The 18,648-nt window shown below is 44.9% G+C and overlaps 1 protein-coding gene and 1 long non-coding RNA gene across 2 annotated transcripts in view; both read left to right on the top strand.

The window, feature by feature from the left end:
- The window catches only part of Dmgdh (dimethylglycine dehydrogenase), a 71,190-nt gene that overhangs the window by 101 nt on the left and 52,441 nt on the right, over nucleotides 1–18,648 (top strand). Inside the window, exons 2-6 of the mRNA XM_059276301.1 lie at nucleotides 46–178; nucleotides 3,776–3,944; nucleotides 12,909–13,007; nucleotides 14,719–14,883; nucleotides 18,327–18,531. Of these exons, the coding sequence (XP_059132284.1) occupies nucleotides 46–178; nucleotides 3,776–3,944; nucleotides 12,909–13,007; nucleotides 14,719–14,883; nucleotides 18,327–18,531 (771 nt within the window). The remainder of the gene's footprint in view (nucleotides 1–45; nucleotides 179–3,775; nucleotides 3,945–12,908; nucleotides 13,008–14,718; nucleotides 14,884–18,326; nucleotides 18,532–18,648) is intronic.
- On the top strand, nucleotides 6,764–8,778 carry LOC131921679 (uncharacterized). The gene is made up of 2 exons (XR_009382059.1): nucleotides 6,764–6,875; nucleotides 8,091–8,778. It is a non-coding gene; the product is annotated as an uncharacterized LOC131921679 (long non-coding RNA).

Below are 18,648 nucleotides of genomic sequence, written 5' to 3'. Positions count from 1 at the left end.
CTCGTCCTCCCCCTCTCCTCCCGCCCTCCCGCCCTCCCGCCTTAGGCCGCCGCTGTCGGTGCTCGTCCTTCGTGCTCGACCTCCCCTCCACCATGCTCCGCCCGGGCGCGCTGCGGCTGCGGGGTCTCGTGCTGCGGGGCTCCCCCGGGCGCCCAAGCTCCACCGGCCGCCGGGAAGGGTGAGTGCCCGCCGCCTGCAGGTGGGGAAGAGGGGCCTCCCAGGAACTGGCTGGGGTCCTCCTAGGATTCCTTACTACTACCAGGGAAAACTATCAGTCTCTCTGACCCCATCCCCTGCCGGGTCAGCAGTGGGCAGTTGTGAGGATGTCTGCAAGAGCCTGTCTCCTGTGCGCAAACAGCTGGAAGATGTTGTCTGCGATTCACTCGCACCTCCAATGGTGGTTGTTATCATCACTGTTTTGTTTTCAATGATTAATACATCGCCGAGTTTACTCTATTCCAGGGCGTACTGTTTTGCCTTATTCTTTTTAATGGCTGCATAGTTTTTCATTTGATCAATATTCTATAATATAATTAAGCAGCCTACTCATGAACAATTAGACTGCTTCGGGTTGGTTGGTAGCGCAGAGAACGTGAACCTGACATTTTTAATGCACGTGTGTTTTGGCAAATATGACAGTCTGTTTTGTTTTATTTTTTACATCTTTTTTTTTTTAAGGGAAAAAAGTTAGGGAAAGGGTTAGGTCCTTTGAAAGATTGAAAGACAGCAGCAAACTTGCCCAAAGACAGCGAGATTGGGAAAGGAACCGGATGCTCCTCGGGTGGGTGCTCATTTCCCATGTCTTCCTTGGCTCCCAGAGTAGGGTTGTGAAACTGCAGGAGTGAGATGGCATTTTCCTGTAGTATCTGTCTGTATGTACAAAAGCAGGACAGCATCTTTGACTCTCCTGTCCTGACGTCATTCCTGACGTCACCCACAGTGTCAAGGTGAGGTTTCTACTCACAGAGTCACTCAACAAACATAATTAGGAACTGACTCCGCTTGTATTTTACATCCTATGGTGTGCAAGGGCTGCTTTTGAGTCGCATCTAGCCATCCTTTAATGGTAGATTTTTTACGTGGTACCTGTGGTGTGCAGGCTTGTTCCTGGTTCTGGGAATACAAGGCCCACAGAATGGCAGTTCTGGAAGACACAGCAGCTGCTGGCTGAGCTCAGTTTCCTCATCAGCAAAGACAGGATGCTAATCCTGCTCTGCCTGGCTTACAGGGGTGCTGCAAACCCCAAGTGAAGGAACGCACAAGAGAGATTCATGAGCTGCAAAAGCATCACAATTGGGAAACTGCACCAAAGACAGAAGGGGATAAAAGTTGTTGGCCTTGGGTTAAGTTGTTTAAAACTGATTAGACAAATACAGTGTAACATTAAAGGCTTTATTCACTATTATGTGTGTGGGAGTGTTTATATTCATATGGCATATGCATCTATTCTGAAAGGTTGAGTCATCAGAGATGACATTTCTCTTCTAAGAACTGTGAAGCAGACTGGCAGTGTTGGTAAAAGCCTGAAGTCCCAGACTCGGGAGGCTGAGGCAGGATGTCAACTTCAAAGCCATCGTAGGCTGTGGAAGTGAGACCTTGTCTCAAAAACCAACCCGAAACAACCACCACAAAAGAGAGTTCTATGAGTTCCTTCTACAAGCTTGACAACTTTTCTGTCAGTCTGAAATTGTGTGTCTGAATACAAAGTCACACTCCATGTCGTTAAACCTGCGTGGAAAATGTGAGATTTGTCTGACAAACTCTGAAGGCAGATTAGAATTCAGACAACAAGATGCTCAACAATTCAATCTTCATCAGATAAACATATCGTCTTTTCCCAAATAAGGTGTGATTAGACAAGCACAGCACTTACTATCGTGTCCGTCCGAGGGAAGGTTCCAGACTGCTTTTTTCTCACTTTGAAACTTATCCTTAAGCTGGCAGTGGGGGCGCATGCTTTTCTTTCCAGCACTCAGGAGGCAGAGGCAGGCAGTCTGTGAGTTCAAGGTTAGCTTGGTCTACAGAGTGAGTTCCAGGACAGCTGGGGGCTACACAGAGAAACCCTGCTTGAAACAAAACAACACAACAATAAAACCTTAACCTTAAAATGACAACTTTTGGTTTGGTGTCACCAAATATGCCATGGTGAATCTTCCCAGAATTCTTATTAATTCATATCGTGACTTTCTATGTTAGATGCTAATGGAATAAGAGACTGGTGACCAGGAAAGAATTAAGGAATTAATACATCACATTCTGTGGTCATGCTTCACAGGACTGACTGAGTGTTCCTTGTGTTAGGGGAGCCAGATGCACCCTTGAGGCCCCTCCGTGTGCAGCCTCAGTGGCCTTTCAGAGTCCAGCCCTTCTGTGTGCTGACCTGCCCACAGCTGCCCCTGTAGTCTGGGAGCCTTCATGCCCCGCCCCTTTATCCTTCCTCATCCAGCCCCATCGTGCCTTCCTGTTGATGGATGCTGCAGCAACCTGCACCTCCACTCAAAGAGTGCTTCGTTGCTGTGAGGTCCACATTTCTAGTTCACTTGCTTCATCTCCTGGCTCTGCTGTGAGCTTCGGAGCTCCGAGGCCCTGTGTGTCCAGCCCTAGGAAGGCAGGAAGCACGCGATAAATAAAAGAGGAAATTCACTGAAGGAAATGAGGCAATGACCAACAAGCCCCTCTACCCTAAGAGCAATGCCAATGCCAGAACGCCACCCTTTGGGGACCTGTGTAGGGAAGGCGTGCCAGGAGAGGGCTGGGAACAAGTCATGAAAATGATCAGATGTGTTCACTGGACATACCTATGGGATGTGGGCACTGGGAGGAGGCTGAGACCAGTGACGAATATGATATTGTCCCTGCCTGCCTTCAAAAAGCTCACAGGGCAGCCAGGAAGACCATTCTGCAAACCGATGACTTAGAGAAGCCAGAAGAGGAGGATACTTCTCCATCCATCTCCCTTCAGCTTGGGGAGCCCTAGAGAGAAGAGGATGAAGACTGGGGATTTCTAAGACTAAAATCAATAGGCGTGTGTGGGGGAGGGTGTGGGCATGTGCAGCCCAGAGGTTGGGTGCCTTCTTCAGCTGCTCTCCAAACTGTTTTTTTGAGACAGAGTCTCTCACTGATTAGGCCAGGAAGGCTGGCCAGCAAGACCCAGGGATCTTCTTGTCTTTGCTTCACCAGAGCTGAGATTTCAGGTGGGGGCCACATGCCCAACCCCATTTGCGTGGATCCTGAGTATTGAACTTGGGCTCTCATGCTTGAACAGCAAGCACTTTACCAGCTGAACTCCAGCCCCAGAATGTGGGGTTTTTTGGGTTTTTTTTTTGTTGTTGTTTTTTGTTTTTTTTTGGGGGGGGGCTTTTTGTTTGTTTGTTTGTTTGTTGAGACAAGGTTTCTCTGTTTAGTTCTGGCTGCCCTGGAACTCGCTCTGTAGACCAGACGGGCCTCAAACTCACAAAGATCCACCTGCCTCTGCCTCCCGAGTGTCGGGATTAAAGGCACATGCCACCCTGCCAGAATGTGTTTTTTAAATGGGAAAAAACGATGTCTAGATTGAGAAAGAAGCAGCCACTGCCCCCAGCCACTGCTCATTCCCTGAGCCACGTTCAGTGCAGGTTGCCTAGTCGGGGTTCAGATGCCCCAGGTTTCTAAGTGCGAGTTTCTAAGTGCAGCCTGTAGGTGTGAAGTTCTAGAGACAGGCAAGCAAGGGAATCAGATGCAAACTGGACCTGCTATGCACAAGTGAGTCACCACTGTTAAAAACGCTGTCTTCCAGAAAGGAAGTCCCACCCTCCCCCCCAGAATGGAAGGACACGGCAGAGACAGTGATCATTGGAGGCGGCTGTGTGGGCGTGAGTCTGGCTTATCATCTGGCCAAGGCCGGCATGAAAGACGTGGTCCTGCTGGAGAAATCGGAGCTCACAGCTGGCTCTACCTGGCACGCAGTAAGGAAACACCCCAAAAGTGTACACCAGTTCCTCCCAGTCACAGCTCCTACAGAGAGCTCTTCAGAGTACTGGACCCCCTCACCTCACCAGAAAGTGTATTGTTACCCAACTGGTGTGCTTTCAGGAAGTGGGAAATGGTTATTTGGATACCCTTTATGTTGAACATGTGGATTCTGGATTCTGATCCTGGCTTTGCCATTTTTCCACCCTGGTAACTTCCAGAAAGTTCCTTCAGTTTCCATTTTCTGATGCATTCCATTTTCTGAGTTGGTTTTGTTTCGTATTTTTGTGACAGAGTCTCACCCTGTAGTCAGCACAAGTCATTGTTCTAGTGAAGCAGGATGCCTGGGCTGCACTGGAGAATGGCCTAGGTAAAGGCCCTGGATTGGCATGGTTTTCATATTACCAGGAGGCTACTCCTGACTGCGAAGGATAGGAAAGGAAGATTCTAAGATATGATTGTCACTGTGCTATCTATCTATCTATCTATCTATCTATCTATCTATCTATCTACCCACCTACTTACCTTCCTTCCTTCCTTCCTTCCTTCCTTCCTTCTTTCTTTCTTTCTTTCTTTCTTTCTTTCTTTCTTTCTTTCTTTCTTTCTTTCTTTCTTTCTTTCTTCCTTGCTGTCTTTCTTTCTATCCATCCATATTTGGAGGAAGATCTTGGTCTCATTGGCCGTCTTTTTCCGTAATCAGCTTTCCTGTGATGAGGAGAGGAAAGAGGATCTCTCTCCTGAGGCCTCTTCATGCTCAGCACACACTCGAAGCACGGGCCAGGTATCTAGATAAGAATGGTTGTCAAAGCTGAATGCTGGTGAACAGTGCCATCCAGATTCAAGCTCAGTTGGCTGCAGTCTCTAATCCCACTGGTCAGCCAGTGCTCCCAGAAAAACAGCATCAAGTCTAGCTCCTCTTCCTCCGACCCCTCATCCTCAGTGTGTGTGTAGGGGGATGGGCATCCCATCACTTTCCCATAGCAGTCTTCCCAGCACAGGCATCTCCTTTCACTGGTTCCCACTGCTGTCCTCACGCCTGCAGAAGCTCTGGCACTCTAGGCTTATCTCACATCCCTAAACTAGATTTTCTGTGTACACCTCATGTTGTCCTTCTAAATACAAGTCTACCGCCTCCAATTTTTCCTTAGTGTGAGCCTTAGGGTCACTATTGCTGTGATGAGACACCATGACCAAAAGCAACTTGGGGAGGAGAGAGTTTATTTCACTCACAGTTTCATTTAACAGTTCATCATCAAATGCAGTTGGGCAGGAACTCAAGCAGAGCAGGAACCTGGAGGCAGGACCTGATGCAGATGTCATGGAGGGATGCTGCTTATTGGCTTGCTCCTCATGGCTTGCTCAGCCTGCTTTCTTATAGAACCCAAGGCCAAGGATGGCACCATCCACAATGGGCTGGGCCCTCTCCTGTCAATCACCAACTAAGAAATTGCCCTACAGGCTTGCCCACACTCCATCTTGTGGAGATATTTTCTCAATCGATGTTTCCTCCTCTATATCCTGTGTCAAGCTGACAGGCAACTAGCCAGCACGGTATACATTTTGTCATCACTCAAGACAGAAGGATTATGTTAGGGTACCACGGTTGGTCCCAGAAATGAGGACACAAGGGCACAAAGCAGTCCTTTCCTCCTCTCGGGCACAGAGAACACTCAGAGAGGGACCTGAGCCTTAAAGAAAAGAGAAACTGCGCCGGGTGGTGGTGGTGGTGCATGCCTTTAATCCCAGCACTTGGGAGGCAGAGGCAGGCGGATCTCTGTGAGTTGGGCCAACCTGGTCTACAGAGTGAGATCCAGGACAGGCACCAAAGCTACATAGAGAAACTGTGTCTCAAAAAAAGAAAAAAAAAAAAAAGAAAAGAAAAGAAACGGGTTAGGAATTTAGCCCTAGCAAGCACAAGGCCCTGGGTTTGGTCCTCAGCTCTAAAAAAAAATAAAATAAAATAAAATAAAAAATAAAAAAAAAAAAAAAAAAAAAAGAAAAGAGAAACTAGGAGTCCAGAATGCAGGAGCAGCAGCTAGGGAGACAGCTACAGGAAGGGACACCAAACAGAGAAGGAAACAGGGTACAGGGGGCTTAGAGGTTAACCAGGCAAGAATCTTTAGACAGAGGCAAATTGAGGCAAATGGTACTTATACCGCCTCACACTTCCTGACTGCTTAGTGGCAGCAGGCAGATAGATACACATCAAAGTGGAATGGCTTATTTGTTCCCTGACAGGGATTTGGTGTGGCTTGCATTTCAGAGTAGATTACAGGATTCCCTGAGATTTCACCAGCTCTCCCACTAAATACAAGGTCCACACTTTAGCCTGAACTCTTTAAGACAAGCAGGCAAAGATTTGAAGATGATAGTCCCTTATGTGAAGTTAACTGTGTGAAAGATTTTTTTTTTCCCTAAGAGACAGCAAAATAGTGAGGAAAGTACCCCCTGGCCCCACCCCTATAGACAAGGCAGTGAGCAGAGCCAAACAGGGAACGATTGTGTACTCGGTGCGGAGTCACACCGCAGCAGCTGGGTGATTTGTGCCCCTTGGAATAAGGGACAGGGCAGGACCTGTCCTAGGAACTGGTTCTGGGAGCTTTTACAAGTCCAGGAGCCTTCTCTGTGAGGAATGACATCAGGACGTTCCACATGCCAAGAGTTTTCAGCCCAGACATATCTGGGAACAGTTTGGGACTGTGCAAAGTTGGAGCACCAGCAAAATGGACAGACTGAGAATGGAGGCAGCATCCCTGGAGTTCCGTATGTCTTCTGTGATGTAAGCGTCCACAAGGAACAGGAAGTGAGGGCTGGAGGTCTGCACAGCCTGAGACTGAATGTTCAAAGTAAAGTCAAGTCTGCAGATCCCGAGGTCTTGCTCACTTTCGTCAGTTCACAAGAAATGGCATCAGAGGTGGTTTTGGAGAGTAGGGTCCTCCACTTCCCCAGGAATGATATCACAGCACCATCTTTAAGAGATCCCAGGATGGAAGACCTACGATGGAAGATAATCTAGAACTTTCCACTTATTTACATACATAAGAAAGAACTTAAACTTTACTAACACAAGTAGCATCTGATGTGATTGACATATTGCTTTTTTTCTTTTTCTTTTTTTGGTTTTTCAAGACAGGGTTTTTCTGTGTAGTTTTGGTGCCTGTCCTGGATCTCGCTCTGTAGACCAAGGTGGCCTCGAACTCACAAAGATCTGCCTGGCTCTGCCTCCCGAGTGCTGGGATTAAAGACGTGTGCCACCACCGCCCAGCATGACATATTGCTTAAGATCCCAAGATTCTCTGGGGACAGGTTGGCTCTGCATGATGGGCTCATCTTGGCTCTTTCTTTGATTGCTATGTGAGGCCATCACTGTGACTAGCTTTACTGAGACTTGTATAAGTAGTATAGTTTGTGAGCAGAGGAAGAGGAGTTGCTTGTGGTCCAGAGCGTCACACTACGGAAAGATTTCTTACCTGGCAACGATGGAAAGGGCAGTGGATTTTAAACACGTATTTCTTGTACAAATAGGCAAATGTTCCAAATGTGTTGATCTTCAGGAATTCAGTGGATACGGGTGGTTTCTACAAAGCAGTTATATAGGTTTTAAAAGCTATGTCTGGGGGTGTGGCTTAATGGTAGAGTGCCTGCCTAAGAGTAAGTGCAAAGCTCCAGTCTTAATCCCAGCACTAGGAAAAAATAGGTGAACAAGCATGATACTTTACAGAGGGTGGTAGCTAACTTGCAAAGCAGCCCTGTTGGGAAGAGAGTATGCTAAAAGAGCTAGTTAGAAATGTGAATATTGCCGGGCAGTGGTGGCATGTGCCTTTAATTCCAGCACTCGGGAGGCAGAGCCAGGCGGATCTCTGTGAGTTCAAGGCCAGCCTGGTCTACAGAGCGAGATCCAGGACATACACCAAAACTACACAGCGAAACCCTGTCTTGAAAAACCAAGAAAAAAAAAAAAGAAATGTGAATATTATGGTTAGATTTTCTAGACTAAATGATATCTCCTGGGTGGTGGGGGGAGGTGTCTCTCCTTTGTGAGAGATACAATTTTTAACCTGTTAAAAAATTTTTTCTGGTAAGGAATTCCAGTAGGATTTGTTCCCATGTATTTAAAATACAAAGAGCATGATACTTTCCAGGTTGTAGCAAGAATGGAGAGACAAGAACATGACAGTCAGCGGTCACCAGAAACCTTTGTATAGGTCAGTGCAGTAACAGGTGCTTGAAATGGAGGAGGAGATTTAAAACATAGAGAACACTGCTTCCACTTGGGTCCATGCAGGACTGAGAGGCACATCTGCTGCTGTCTTAGCCCCTGAAATCAGTCTCAAGTACAGGAGGCCTAGGAAGAATGCTAATCCTATGTGTCAAGTTGTCAGACTCGAGAATCACCTAGAAGACAAACATCTGGGCACATCTGTGAGGGTGTTGCTAGATTGTGTTAATCGAGGTGGGAACACCCTCCTGACTGTGGGGCGCATCATGCCACGGGCCAGGGTCCCCAGCTGAATGGAAAGGAGAAGGAGCGCTCAGACCCAGCACTCACCCCTCCAGAGCTAGCTGCTTCCTGAGGGCAAATGCAGCTGCTGCCTTCACCCCACTTCTGTGCCTTCCACACCATGATGGACTGTTATCCTCAAACTGGAAGGCAAAATAAACCTCTTCTTCCTCAAGTGGCTTCCCGTCTGGTATTTGCTCCCAGCAACAAGAAACTAATGCACAGGAAGATTGAAAGTTTAAGGCCAGCCTGGGCTACCCAGGCAGACTGCTTAAAACAAAAATGAATTAAAACAAGCAAACAAATAAACCATTCTGGATGTAAAGCAAGCCCAGAATCAGGCTGTATTTTCAAAGGTTAATCCAGTGTGTACAGAGCTCAATAATGAAGTACGTTAATCACAACACTATCAAAAACGTGATTCATGAGCTTAATATCCAAAACCTTTCTGGCACAATAAGTAAGATGAAATTTATTTAAAATACTCCACTCACCCCAAGCTCATTTAGTGTGCTTTACGATCTCTATTAATACAGTAACCTATATTTACATGTTATGTGTAAATAAAGGCATAAGAATATTTTTAATGGTTATGTGCAAACGTTCTGAGCCTAAGTGTATGAATAAAAAATTTGGGCCCCTGGGATTATGGTTTAGGCCAATGGCTGAGTTTCTGAGGCAGTAGAGGTCCCGGGAAGACAGGAAACCACCACGAGTTAGCCTCCGACACAGTCCCCACTATGAAGCACCCTTTCGTGATTCTCTTACTTGGTAATTGTCATGGCACTCTAGGGAAGAGCGTTCCTTTCTTGTTAGTTTAAATTTATGTCAACAAGAATGTGTGTGTGTGTGTGTGTGTGTGTGTGTGTGTGTGTGTGTGTGTGTATTTGAGACAGGGTCAGTCTCATGTAGCCCAGACTGGCCTTGAACTCACTATGTAGCCAAGGATGACCTTGAACTCCTGATCCTCATGCTTCTACTTCCCTAGTACTAGGATGGCAGCCTGTGCCACGCCCTGCTTCAAAGGGCTATGCTTCCAAAGGAAGGATTCTGTCTCCGCCTTTTCCTTTACCTTCTCTACCAACTGCTATTGTTTTTTTGTTTTTTGTTTTTTGTTTTTTGTTTTTTCTTCAAGTCATTGGAGTCCAAGGATCTCTTGCTGTGAAGACTTCTCTGGCCTTAACCGTGTCTGGGAGTCTTAACTAATGAGCCATCTCTTCAGCCCTTTTACTTCTTAATGTCCCCTGTTCTGTGGCTTGGCATTTAACCATGTGCCCGGAGGCTAAGACCAGTATTTTTCTCCTTTTTCAAACTTTTCATTTACTATATCCATGTTGAAGTCACAGAAGAGAAAAACACTGTGTATTCCACATGTCCAAATGTCACAAAGCAGGTGTTTAATTAACAGTAGACAGTATGCAAGAATATTCAAATGTTCTGAACACAGTAGAAGCATTGTAAGGATAGCTCTAGATTTTTAACACAAATGAAAAAACAAAAGCCAACGTAAGAGACTGCTAACTAGTTAATACAGCTAAGAAAAGCCCACTCACTTACTCCTGGACTGTCCCAGCAAATAGAGAGATGCATGGACTGCTCCTAGATGGATATTCTCTTTCAGTAAGGGATTTAACTTTTTCTTGACTAAGTATTTCCAAAAGAATTTGTTCCCTAAACAAAGTACACAGGGCTAAATGTCTTTAATGAATCCATGTGGTTCTTTCAAATGAAAATTCATTACCCCCTGGTTTCTGGGATAGGGGAACAGAAGATACAGTATAGATGGATGTAGATAATGGAACTTTCTGTTGGTCTGATGTGGTGGTTTGAATGGGAATTGCCCCCTATTCAAGCTCATATATTTGAATGCTTGGTCGTTAAGGAGTGGTGCTACTTGACAGGGATTAGAAGGTGTGGCCTTGTTGGAGGAAGTGTGTCACTAGGGGTGAGCTTTGGGTTTCAAAAGCTCAAGTCAGGCCCAGTCTCTCTCTCTCTCTCTCTCTCTCTCTCTCTCTCTCTCTCTCTCTCTCTCTCTCTCTCTCTCTCTTTCTCTCTCTCTCTCTCTCTCTCTGCTGTGGCTTACAGGATCTCCAGGATCAGAACTTTAACCAGTTCTCGTGAGCGTTCATTTTCTCAATTTATGGGTAGAAGATGCATTGAAGATAGAATTATGGTCAGTGGCAGATACATGAAGGCTAGAGATGCTCCCTGATTGAATGAGGAAAGTCCATACACACACTGAATTAAAGCATGATCTTAATTAGTCTTGTCAATAAAAACCAAGAGTCAAATAATGGGGTAATAGCCTGAAAGATCAGCAGAGCAGCAGCCACTAGAGACTTCTTACCTCTACGAATCCTCAGATGGAAAAGAGGGACAAGATCCTGTCTCCACCTGCCTTATATTCCCGTTTCCACCTCCCAATTGTGCTGGAATTAAAGGCGTGAATCTTCCAAGTGCTGAGATCAAAGGCATGAGCCTTCCAAGTGCTGGGGTTAAAGGCATGTACCACCACCACCCCCTGGCCTCTATGGTTAACTAATGGCTAGTTCCACCCTCTGCTCTCCAGGCAAGCTTTATTTGTCAGAACACAAAAAAATGTCACGCACCACCGAATATCAAACATGTGAAAGGAAAAGAGTGGTTTGGCCATGTTTCCACGACCCTGGCAGCAGTCATTCTGTAGTGAAACATTTTTCTACTCTTACCAGAGCCACGTTACAAGATGGCTTAGGAACTGGGATGGAATTCTTGTCAGAAGCATCACTTGTGTGTATGTTAGATGCTTCGACAAGTTTAGATAGAAGCATTGAGCGTCTGGTTTCTATACGGTGGTTGACCAACTTTAATGGGAGTAGTTTTAGTTTCAGAGAACCAAATTCCCATAGGAGAAAGTTATAAATATTCCTAAATGGATTTGAGTTTGAACAGATGTGTTCTGATGAGCTCCCCAAGATACATTAGCTGAAAAATGAGACCCCAGATACTTAATTAAGAAAACACTTGCTTCGTGTAATTGCCTAGAATTCTTGGTCTGGATGCTACATTGCATCTCTCAGAGTTGATGGAAGGGGCTACAACATTTCTAATATTAATCAATCTTTTCCAAAGAATAATTAATCAGTGCTTATTCAACAAGAGTATGTATAGGGGCTGCCTATTTAGAGTTATTTGGAATATTGTATAATATCATGTATATATAAAGTGTCTAGGAAACAAATAGATTTCTTTTTATATAGACCTGGGTTCTCATAACAAGGCATTATTGTATATATGCAAATATCCAAAATTTAAAATTTCAAAATCTATATTTTTAAATTACATTTAACTAATTGATTAATTAATTAATTATTGGTTTTGGTTTTTCCAGACTAGATTTCTCTGTGTAGCCCCGGCTTTCCTAGAACTCCCTCCATAGACCAGACTGACCTTGAACTCAGAGATCTACCTGCCTGTGCCTCCCAAGCACTGGGATGAAAGGTGTGCACCACCACTGCCCAGGAATTAATTAATTTACTTGTGTGTGTGTGTGTGTGTGTGTGTGTGTGTGTGTGTGTGCATGCACTTGTTCACTCACATGTGCCATGAATATTCGAGGACAATGTGCAGGAGTTGGTCCTCCCTTATTACCCAGTGGTCTCTGGGGATCCTGCAGATGGAGCTCCTCAGGTTTGCTGGCAGGTACCTTTACCCATTGAGCCATCTTGATGGGCCCCAAACTCAAAGCCAAAACACTTCTGGTCCCATGCATTTCAGATAAAAAAACAATCAACAGCAGCATATATTCTAAACCTCCCACCTATCCTTTCCCTAGTGGTTTTTAGGCTTTCCATGGACACGTCTGTGGGCTAGCTCTCAGTCCTGTAGATGGAGTTTTCCTGCCTGGCCCACAGTCAGGACAAATCTCTGTCACCTGCCAGTCCCATAGTCGCTCAGACCCAACCAAGCAAACACAGAGACTTATATTGCTTACAAACTGTATGGCCGTGGCAGGCTTCTTGCTAACTGTTTTTACAGCTTCAATTAATCCATTTCCATTAATCTATACCTTGCCACATGGCTCGTGGCTTAGCGGCATCTTCACATGCTGTTTCTCATCGTGGCAGCTGGCAGTGTCTCTCTGACTCAGCCTTCCACTTCCCAGCTTTATTCTTCTCCTTGTCCCGCCTACACTTCCTGCCTAGCCAATGGCCAATCAGTGTTTTATTTATTGACTAATTAGCAACACATTTGCCATACAGACCATCCCACAGCACAGTCCACTTGAGTGGTTGAAGTTGCTTCATATACCCTGTGATGAGCCATCTGCTCTGGGGTCTCCAACCAATGTGTCCTTACTTGCATCCCCGCTATACGCCTTCATTTCTCAGCAGCATTACATCGCTGCTTAGCAGAGAAGTCATCAGCATTGTGCAAATGTCGACTTAGTCCAGCCTTTTCTTCCCTCTCTCTGTTTAAGGCAGGCTTAACAACTTACTTTCACCCCGGGATAAACTTGAAGAAGATACACTATGACAGCATCAAACTTTACGAGAAGCTGGAAGAAGAAACCGGACAGGTAAACGCACTTAGTTTGAAGTGGTCTGTGCGCTCGGCCACTTAGATACAGGCGCATGTACAGTGTTTGCTGTGGTAGAGAGGAAGGTCCAGGGAAGAGCCGGGCTCGATGTTCACATCACTTCATTTTCTTCAAGCGTATTACCCATGTAATTAACTAGTCTTCATTTGTTTGAAAAGGAAGAGATAATAAATAGCGACTTTTCAAATTTTGTTTGGCCAGTTCCCATATCTAGAAAATACAGAGTGAGAACACTTCAGCAAGGGGATTGCACAGGGTCTGACTGAGCGGACTGTCACGTGACTTTAGAAACAGCTCACTAAGCCCCCTCCCTGTCTTTATTTTCATCCCTTCTCATATTGACTGTACTCACAAACTAAAAAGTTTCCATGGGCTCAGATCAAAGGCTTCTATTGTTTTCATGCATTTATTCTTGCTGATGGCCAGACCAAAGGCTTAGCAGGGTCTGGGACTTCCAGCCTTCGTCGCCTGACTTTCTAACAGCCTCTCTTGTCTCTATTTCCTTTGCTCCTGAGCTTTAATTGTTCTCAACAGCGTATACTTCTGGAATGTTCTAGGTGCTCTCACACCTCTGCTTTCTAAATTTGTGTTGCTTTCTTTTTTCCTGTTCTGACTGGAACCACTTTCCCCTCACCCTACATGGACGACCACCCCCAAATGCTTCTAAGACACAGCATGTGTGCACACTGTTCTAACCCACGGAGTGTGTGTACAATCTTACACACAGCATGTGTGCACACTGTTCTAACACACAGTGTGTGTACACTGTTCTAACACACAGCTTGTGTGCACACTCTTCTAACACACTGTGTGTGCACACTCTTCTAACACACAGCATGTGTGCACACTCTTCTAACACACAGTGTGTGTGCACACTCTTCTAACACACAGTGTGTATACACTGTTCTAACACAGCATGTGTGCACACTGTTCTAACACACAGTGTATGTGCACACTGTTCTAACACACAGCTTGTGTGCACACTTCTTACACACAGCATGATGTGCACACTCTTCTTACACACAGTGTGTGTGCACACTCTTCTTACACACAGCTTGTGGGCACACTCTTCTTACACACAGCTTGTGGGCACACTCTTCTTACACACAGTGTGTGTGCACACTCTTCTAACACACCGTCCCACTGTCATCGTTACTTTATTGTTGATCTTCCCTGCAGAGTGTGAGCAACTTGAAGACCAGGACTGCCCTCTTGTTCTGTGACCCCGGGCTTCACCGAGACTTTTCAAATGGAAAGACTATGAAATGCCAAATGAGCGTGAACTTACAATCGCTCTCACTGTAGCAGCACGTCGGTTCTCTAGAGTCCCTCCTTAAACCCTCTGGCTTTCTCCTTTTCATGGACTGCTCCTTCACTCTGCATTTGAACCCTCAGTCCATGCATCTGTATGCTCTTAACTGCCCTGCCTTTACCTGTGGATGGAGAGTTCCATCAATCAGGGGCTCTGCCTCTCTTGTTCCCCCAGCACCTCAGGCTTACAGTACTGCCTGGTGTAAATTACTGCTGAATGAATATCTCTTCATAAGCTACAAATATCCTATGTAATTAATATGTTTGCCACATAGTGAATTTCTCTTTTACTCGCTTGAGTTTTTGTTGTGTTGGAAAACTGTGTTGGAGTGCCAGAGGATATTTTATTGACATGCTTTTATTGGAATTATTGTCACAGGTGGTGGGATTCCATCAACCAGGTAGTATCAGACTTGCTACAACACCTGTAAGGGTAGATGAATTTAAATATCAAATGACGCGGACCAACTGGCATGCCACAGAACAGTATATTATTGAGCCCGAAAAAATCCAAGAGATGTTCCCTTTACTCAACATGAACAAGGTATTTTATTTGTTTGGTTGGTTGGTTTTGGTTTTTTTGAGACAGATTTTCTTTATGTAACAACCCTGGCTGTTCTGGAACTCTCTTTGTGGATCAGGCTGGCCTTGAACTCAGAGGTCTGCCTGCCTCTGCCTCCCAAGTACTGGGATTAAAGGCCACCACTGCCCTGCTTGAACAAGATGTTTATTTGAAGGGCAATTTCACTTTGTCAACTTGAGCTAAAATTATTTTTAAATGTATTTTAATGAGTTCAGTGAATTTATGAGTTTAATAAGTTAAAAGTAAAAATAATCCATGCATACATTTAGAAAGGCAACACGAGGTGATTGATCCTGGAATGTGGGCAAATCACAAGGTGAGCTGTTACTAAGTAATATACGCAGGGGTGATGAAAACCCTTTTAGTTTCTGCCTGTGGTGACTAAAGAAACATTTCAAAGCCTTTCTAGGACCGGATCCCTCAGACTGAAGTCCTTCCACACACCAGCTGTCTGTTGGGGGACTTCAAAGAGAATGATATCCTGTTATGAGGAGTCTAGAAAGGAGTTACTGAATTTTTAAAACCCAGGAAGCCCTGTACCATCTTCATACACTTCCTGGCTCCTGGCTGTTCTTTCCTTTCAGACTGTGCCAGGCACAGATTTAGATCAACTCTGAATTTCCTTAAGAGAATCCACTTGACAGGAAAGGTAATGTGTTTCCTTCCTGGGTGACCATCCTTTTAGCATAATGACAGCAGCATTAACATCTACTAGAGTAGTATTTATGCAACAGAGACCATGGTAAGCCTCTCCTATGAAAAATCTGGCTATTATGGCCCGGAAAGCAGAGTCTTAAATAGTTTACACAGTGGGATGAGTTTGTTCAGTTCAGAATTGCTAGAGGAAAGATTTGAACCGGGGTCCTCTGACTTGTACTGTGCAGACGTCCTGGGTATGGGTATCCAGCGGGTTGTTTAGGGAAGCAGACAGCTGTTATCCTGATAGTGACTGTGTCGTAGTCCTGTCTCTGAGTGTTTGTGTAACTGCTGTGGGTGCCAGAGTGCTGTGCTCTTGGGAGTCTTTACAGGCCATGGGAACTCCTTGTCGATGGGGTTGTGTGAGAGCAGGGTCTTCATTGAAATCCACCTCCACTACGCTACTAAGAATCCATTTATGTCTCTTTATATGTCAACCCTGCAACACTTCCCTAGAAGCTCTCATCATTACAGGGTTTTCTCAAAGATATTAGGCAATAGAAACACATGGACCAGGGACAGAGTGCCAAACCAAACAGACATGGGATCACTACAAGGACATGGTCGTTACAAAACACCAGTGTGACATTTGCAAGTCGTCAGGAGTGTGAATTCCATTAAAACCCCAAGTCTTTTGCACTGGACCCATAAGTACGAAGACTAAATTATAGTAAGAAAAAAACTCAGAAAAAGATGAGCCTTGGCCAAGTGGTATTAATAACAATCCTTCACAAAGTCTTCTAAAATTAGAATTGAATACTTCTCGACACAACCTATAAAGCTAGTATGTCTCTGACATAAAAACGAGACAAAAAAACATCAGAAGAAAAGACAGACTATAGTCCTTTATGAATATAGATGTGAAAGTCTTTAACAAAAATACAGTAAATTGTACCAAGGATGCTACAATATGGTCAAATGGAGTGTGTCCCAGGAATGCAAAATTGGTTTAAAAACTAAATGTCAGTCAGTATAATGTAGTAACATCACATTAACAAAGGGCAAAGAGCACAATATAGTTTAAACAGATGCAGGAAAAAATATTTGTCAAGACTCCGTTTTCATAGTTGTTGGCAAATTCTTGTCCAGTAGATGAGATCTCATTATAGCATGACTCTGTCAATTCATTCCCATCCTTTATTAGTTCTCTCACAAGACCTAAGCTGAAGCCTTAACACAGAGCAGATGTGCACGAAGTCATTGTTGATTTATGAACTGAGTATGCATCTTCGTCAAGCATATGTATATGTGTGCACATGATACGGGGGAGACGGAAACCTGGTGCTTTCATTTGCTAGGCTACCACTCCAGTACTGAACTACCCTCTCAGCCCATTGTTTGCCCTTTATTTTGAGACAAGGTCTCCCCAAACTGCCCAGCTGGCATTGAACTCACTCTATTCCAGGCAGGTATTGAACTTGGAATTCTTGCCTTAGCCTTCCTAGTAGCTAGGATTACAGACCAGCACCATCAGACCCAGTTGATATCAGAGAAGCATTAATACGCAAATTTATTTACAGTATTGAATAATTAAATATGTTATAACTGATATGTCAGCTAGAATTAGATCTGGCTTTAAACATGAGAAACTGAAAAAATAATGCTTAAGCAAGTCTATTTCCCTTTCATTTAAGCATTTGTCCTGGCCACTTTTATGTCAACTTGACACAAACTAAAGTTATCTGAAAGGAGGGACCCTCAATGAGGAAAATGACTCCATAAGACCAGGCTATAGGCAAGCTTGTAAGACATTTTCTTAATTAGTGATTGATGGGGAGGTGCCCAGCCCATGGTGAGTGGTGCCATCCCTGGGCTGGTGGTCCTGGGTTCTATCAGAAAGCAGGTTGAGCAACCATGAGAAGCAAGCCAGTAAGCAGCACCCCTCCATGGCCTCTGCATCAGCTCCTGCCCTGCTTGAGATCCTGTCCTGACTTCCTTTGATGGTGATCTGTTATTTAGAAGCCTAAGATGAATAAACCCTTTCCTCCTCAAGTTGATTTTGGTCATGGTGTTTCATCACAGCAATAAGAACCCTAACTAAGAATGTATTGAGTAGTTACAAAGTCATCAAGATCTCAAGGATCAAGTCACCTTCTGGATCACTGCTTTGTCATTCCTGGGATGTGACTCTTGTGTTATTATTCCACAATGGCAGTTAGAGCCCAGCCATCATATCTGAATTCCAGACCCCAGGGTGGAGAAAGGAACAAAGATGGACATACACTAGTTGTCTTTTTGGAGTGGCTTATGGAAGCTGCCATGTAACTCTTCCCTTTGCATTTCCATTGACTAGAACTTAATGTTAGCTTCAGCCACTGCTGGAGAGAATAGCTGCAGGGAGAATCGGAAACTAGACTGTGTTCTTAGTGGCATATGTCCCACTATTGGAGACCACGGCAAGGCGTTATCCTGTGGCTTGTCATTGTGACCAGTCACTCAACTCTTATTGTGAATCTTGCTCAAGTCTGAGTAGGACTTAGAAAACAGGCATCCCAACTGCTTTCAAGATGTTTTCCCTCCATGCTGGAATCAAAACCCAGGGGCCTGTGCATGTCAGGGCAGCCCTCTGCCACACAGCTATGTACACCTCTAGCCACTGATGCACTTTTAAAGTCTAGTCTTGCTAAACATCTGTTTAGCAGGATATATTTGCATCGAGGAATAAATATACATTTCTTTGAATACTGACTTTCTTATGTTTGGTTTAGATTTTAGCTGGACTGTATAATCCAGGAGATGGTCACATTGATCCTTACTCAATGACAATGGCCCTGGCTGCTGGGGCTAGGAAATACGGGGCCCTTCTAAAGTATCCCGCACCAGTGACATCTCTGAAGCCCAGGCCAGATGGGACATGGGATGTGGAAACTCCACAAGGGTCTGTGAGAGCAAATAGAATTGTGAATGCTGCCGGTAAGCCACCAGCCCTCTCTGCCACTCTGCCTCGGTTTACCCTCCATCCTCACCAATGTAGTCCCTTCTGGTCTAAATTGTGTTTTGCCAACTTAGGCTTCTTCTCCTTTCAGATTT

Source organism: Peromyscus eremicus, chromosome 11 (genome assembly GCF_949786415.1).
Source record: "Peromyscus eremicus chromosome 11, PerEre_H2_v1, whole genome shotgun sequence".
In the NCBI taxonomy this organism is placed as follows: domain Eukaryota; kingdom Metazoa; phylum Chordata; class Mammalia; order Rodentia; family Cricetidae; genus Peromyscus; species Peromyscus eremicus.
Note: the sequence above shows the minus strand (reverse complement) of the source record. Positions and strands in the feature narration are given on the sequence as shown.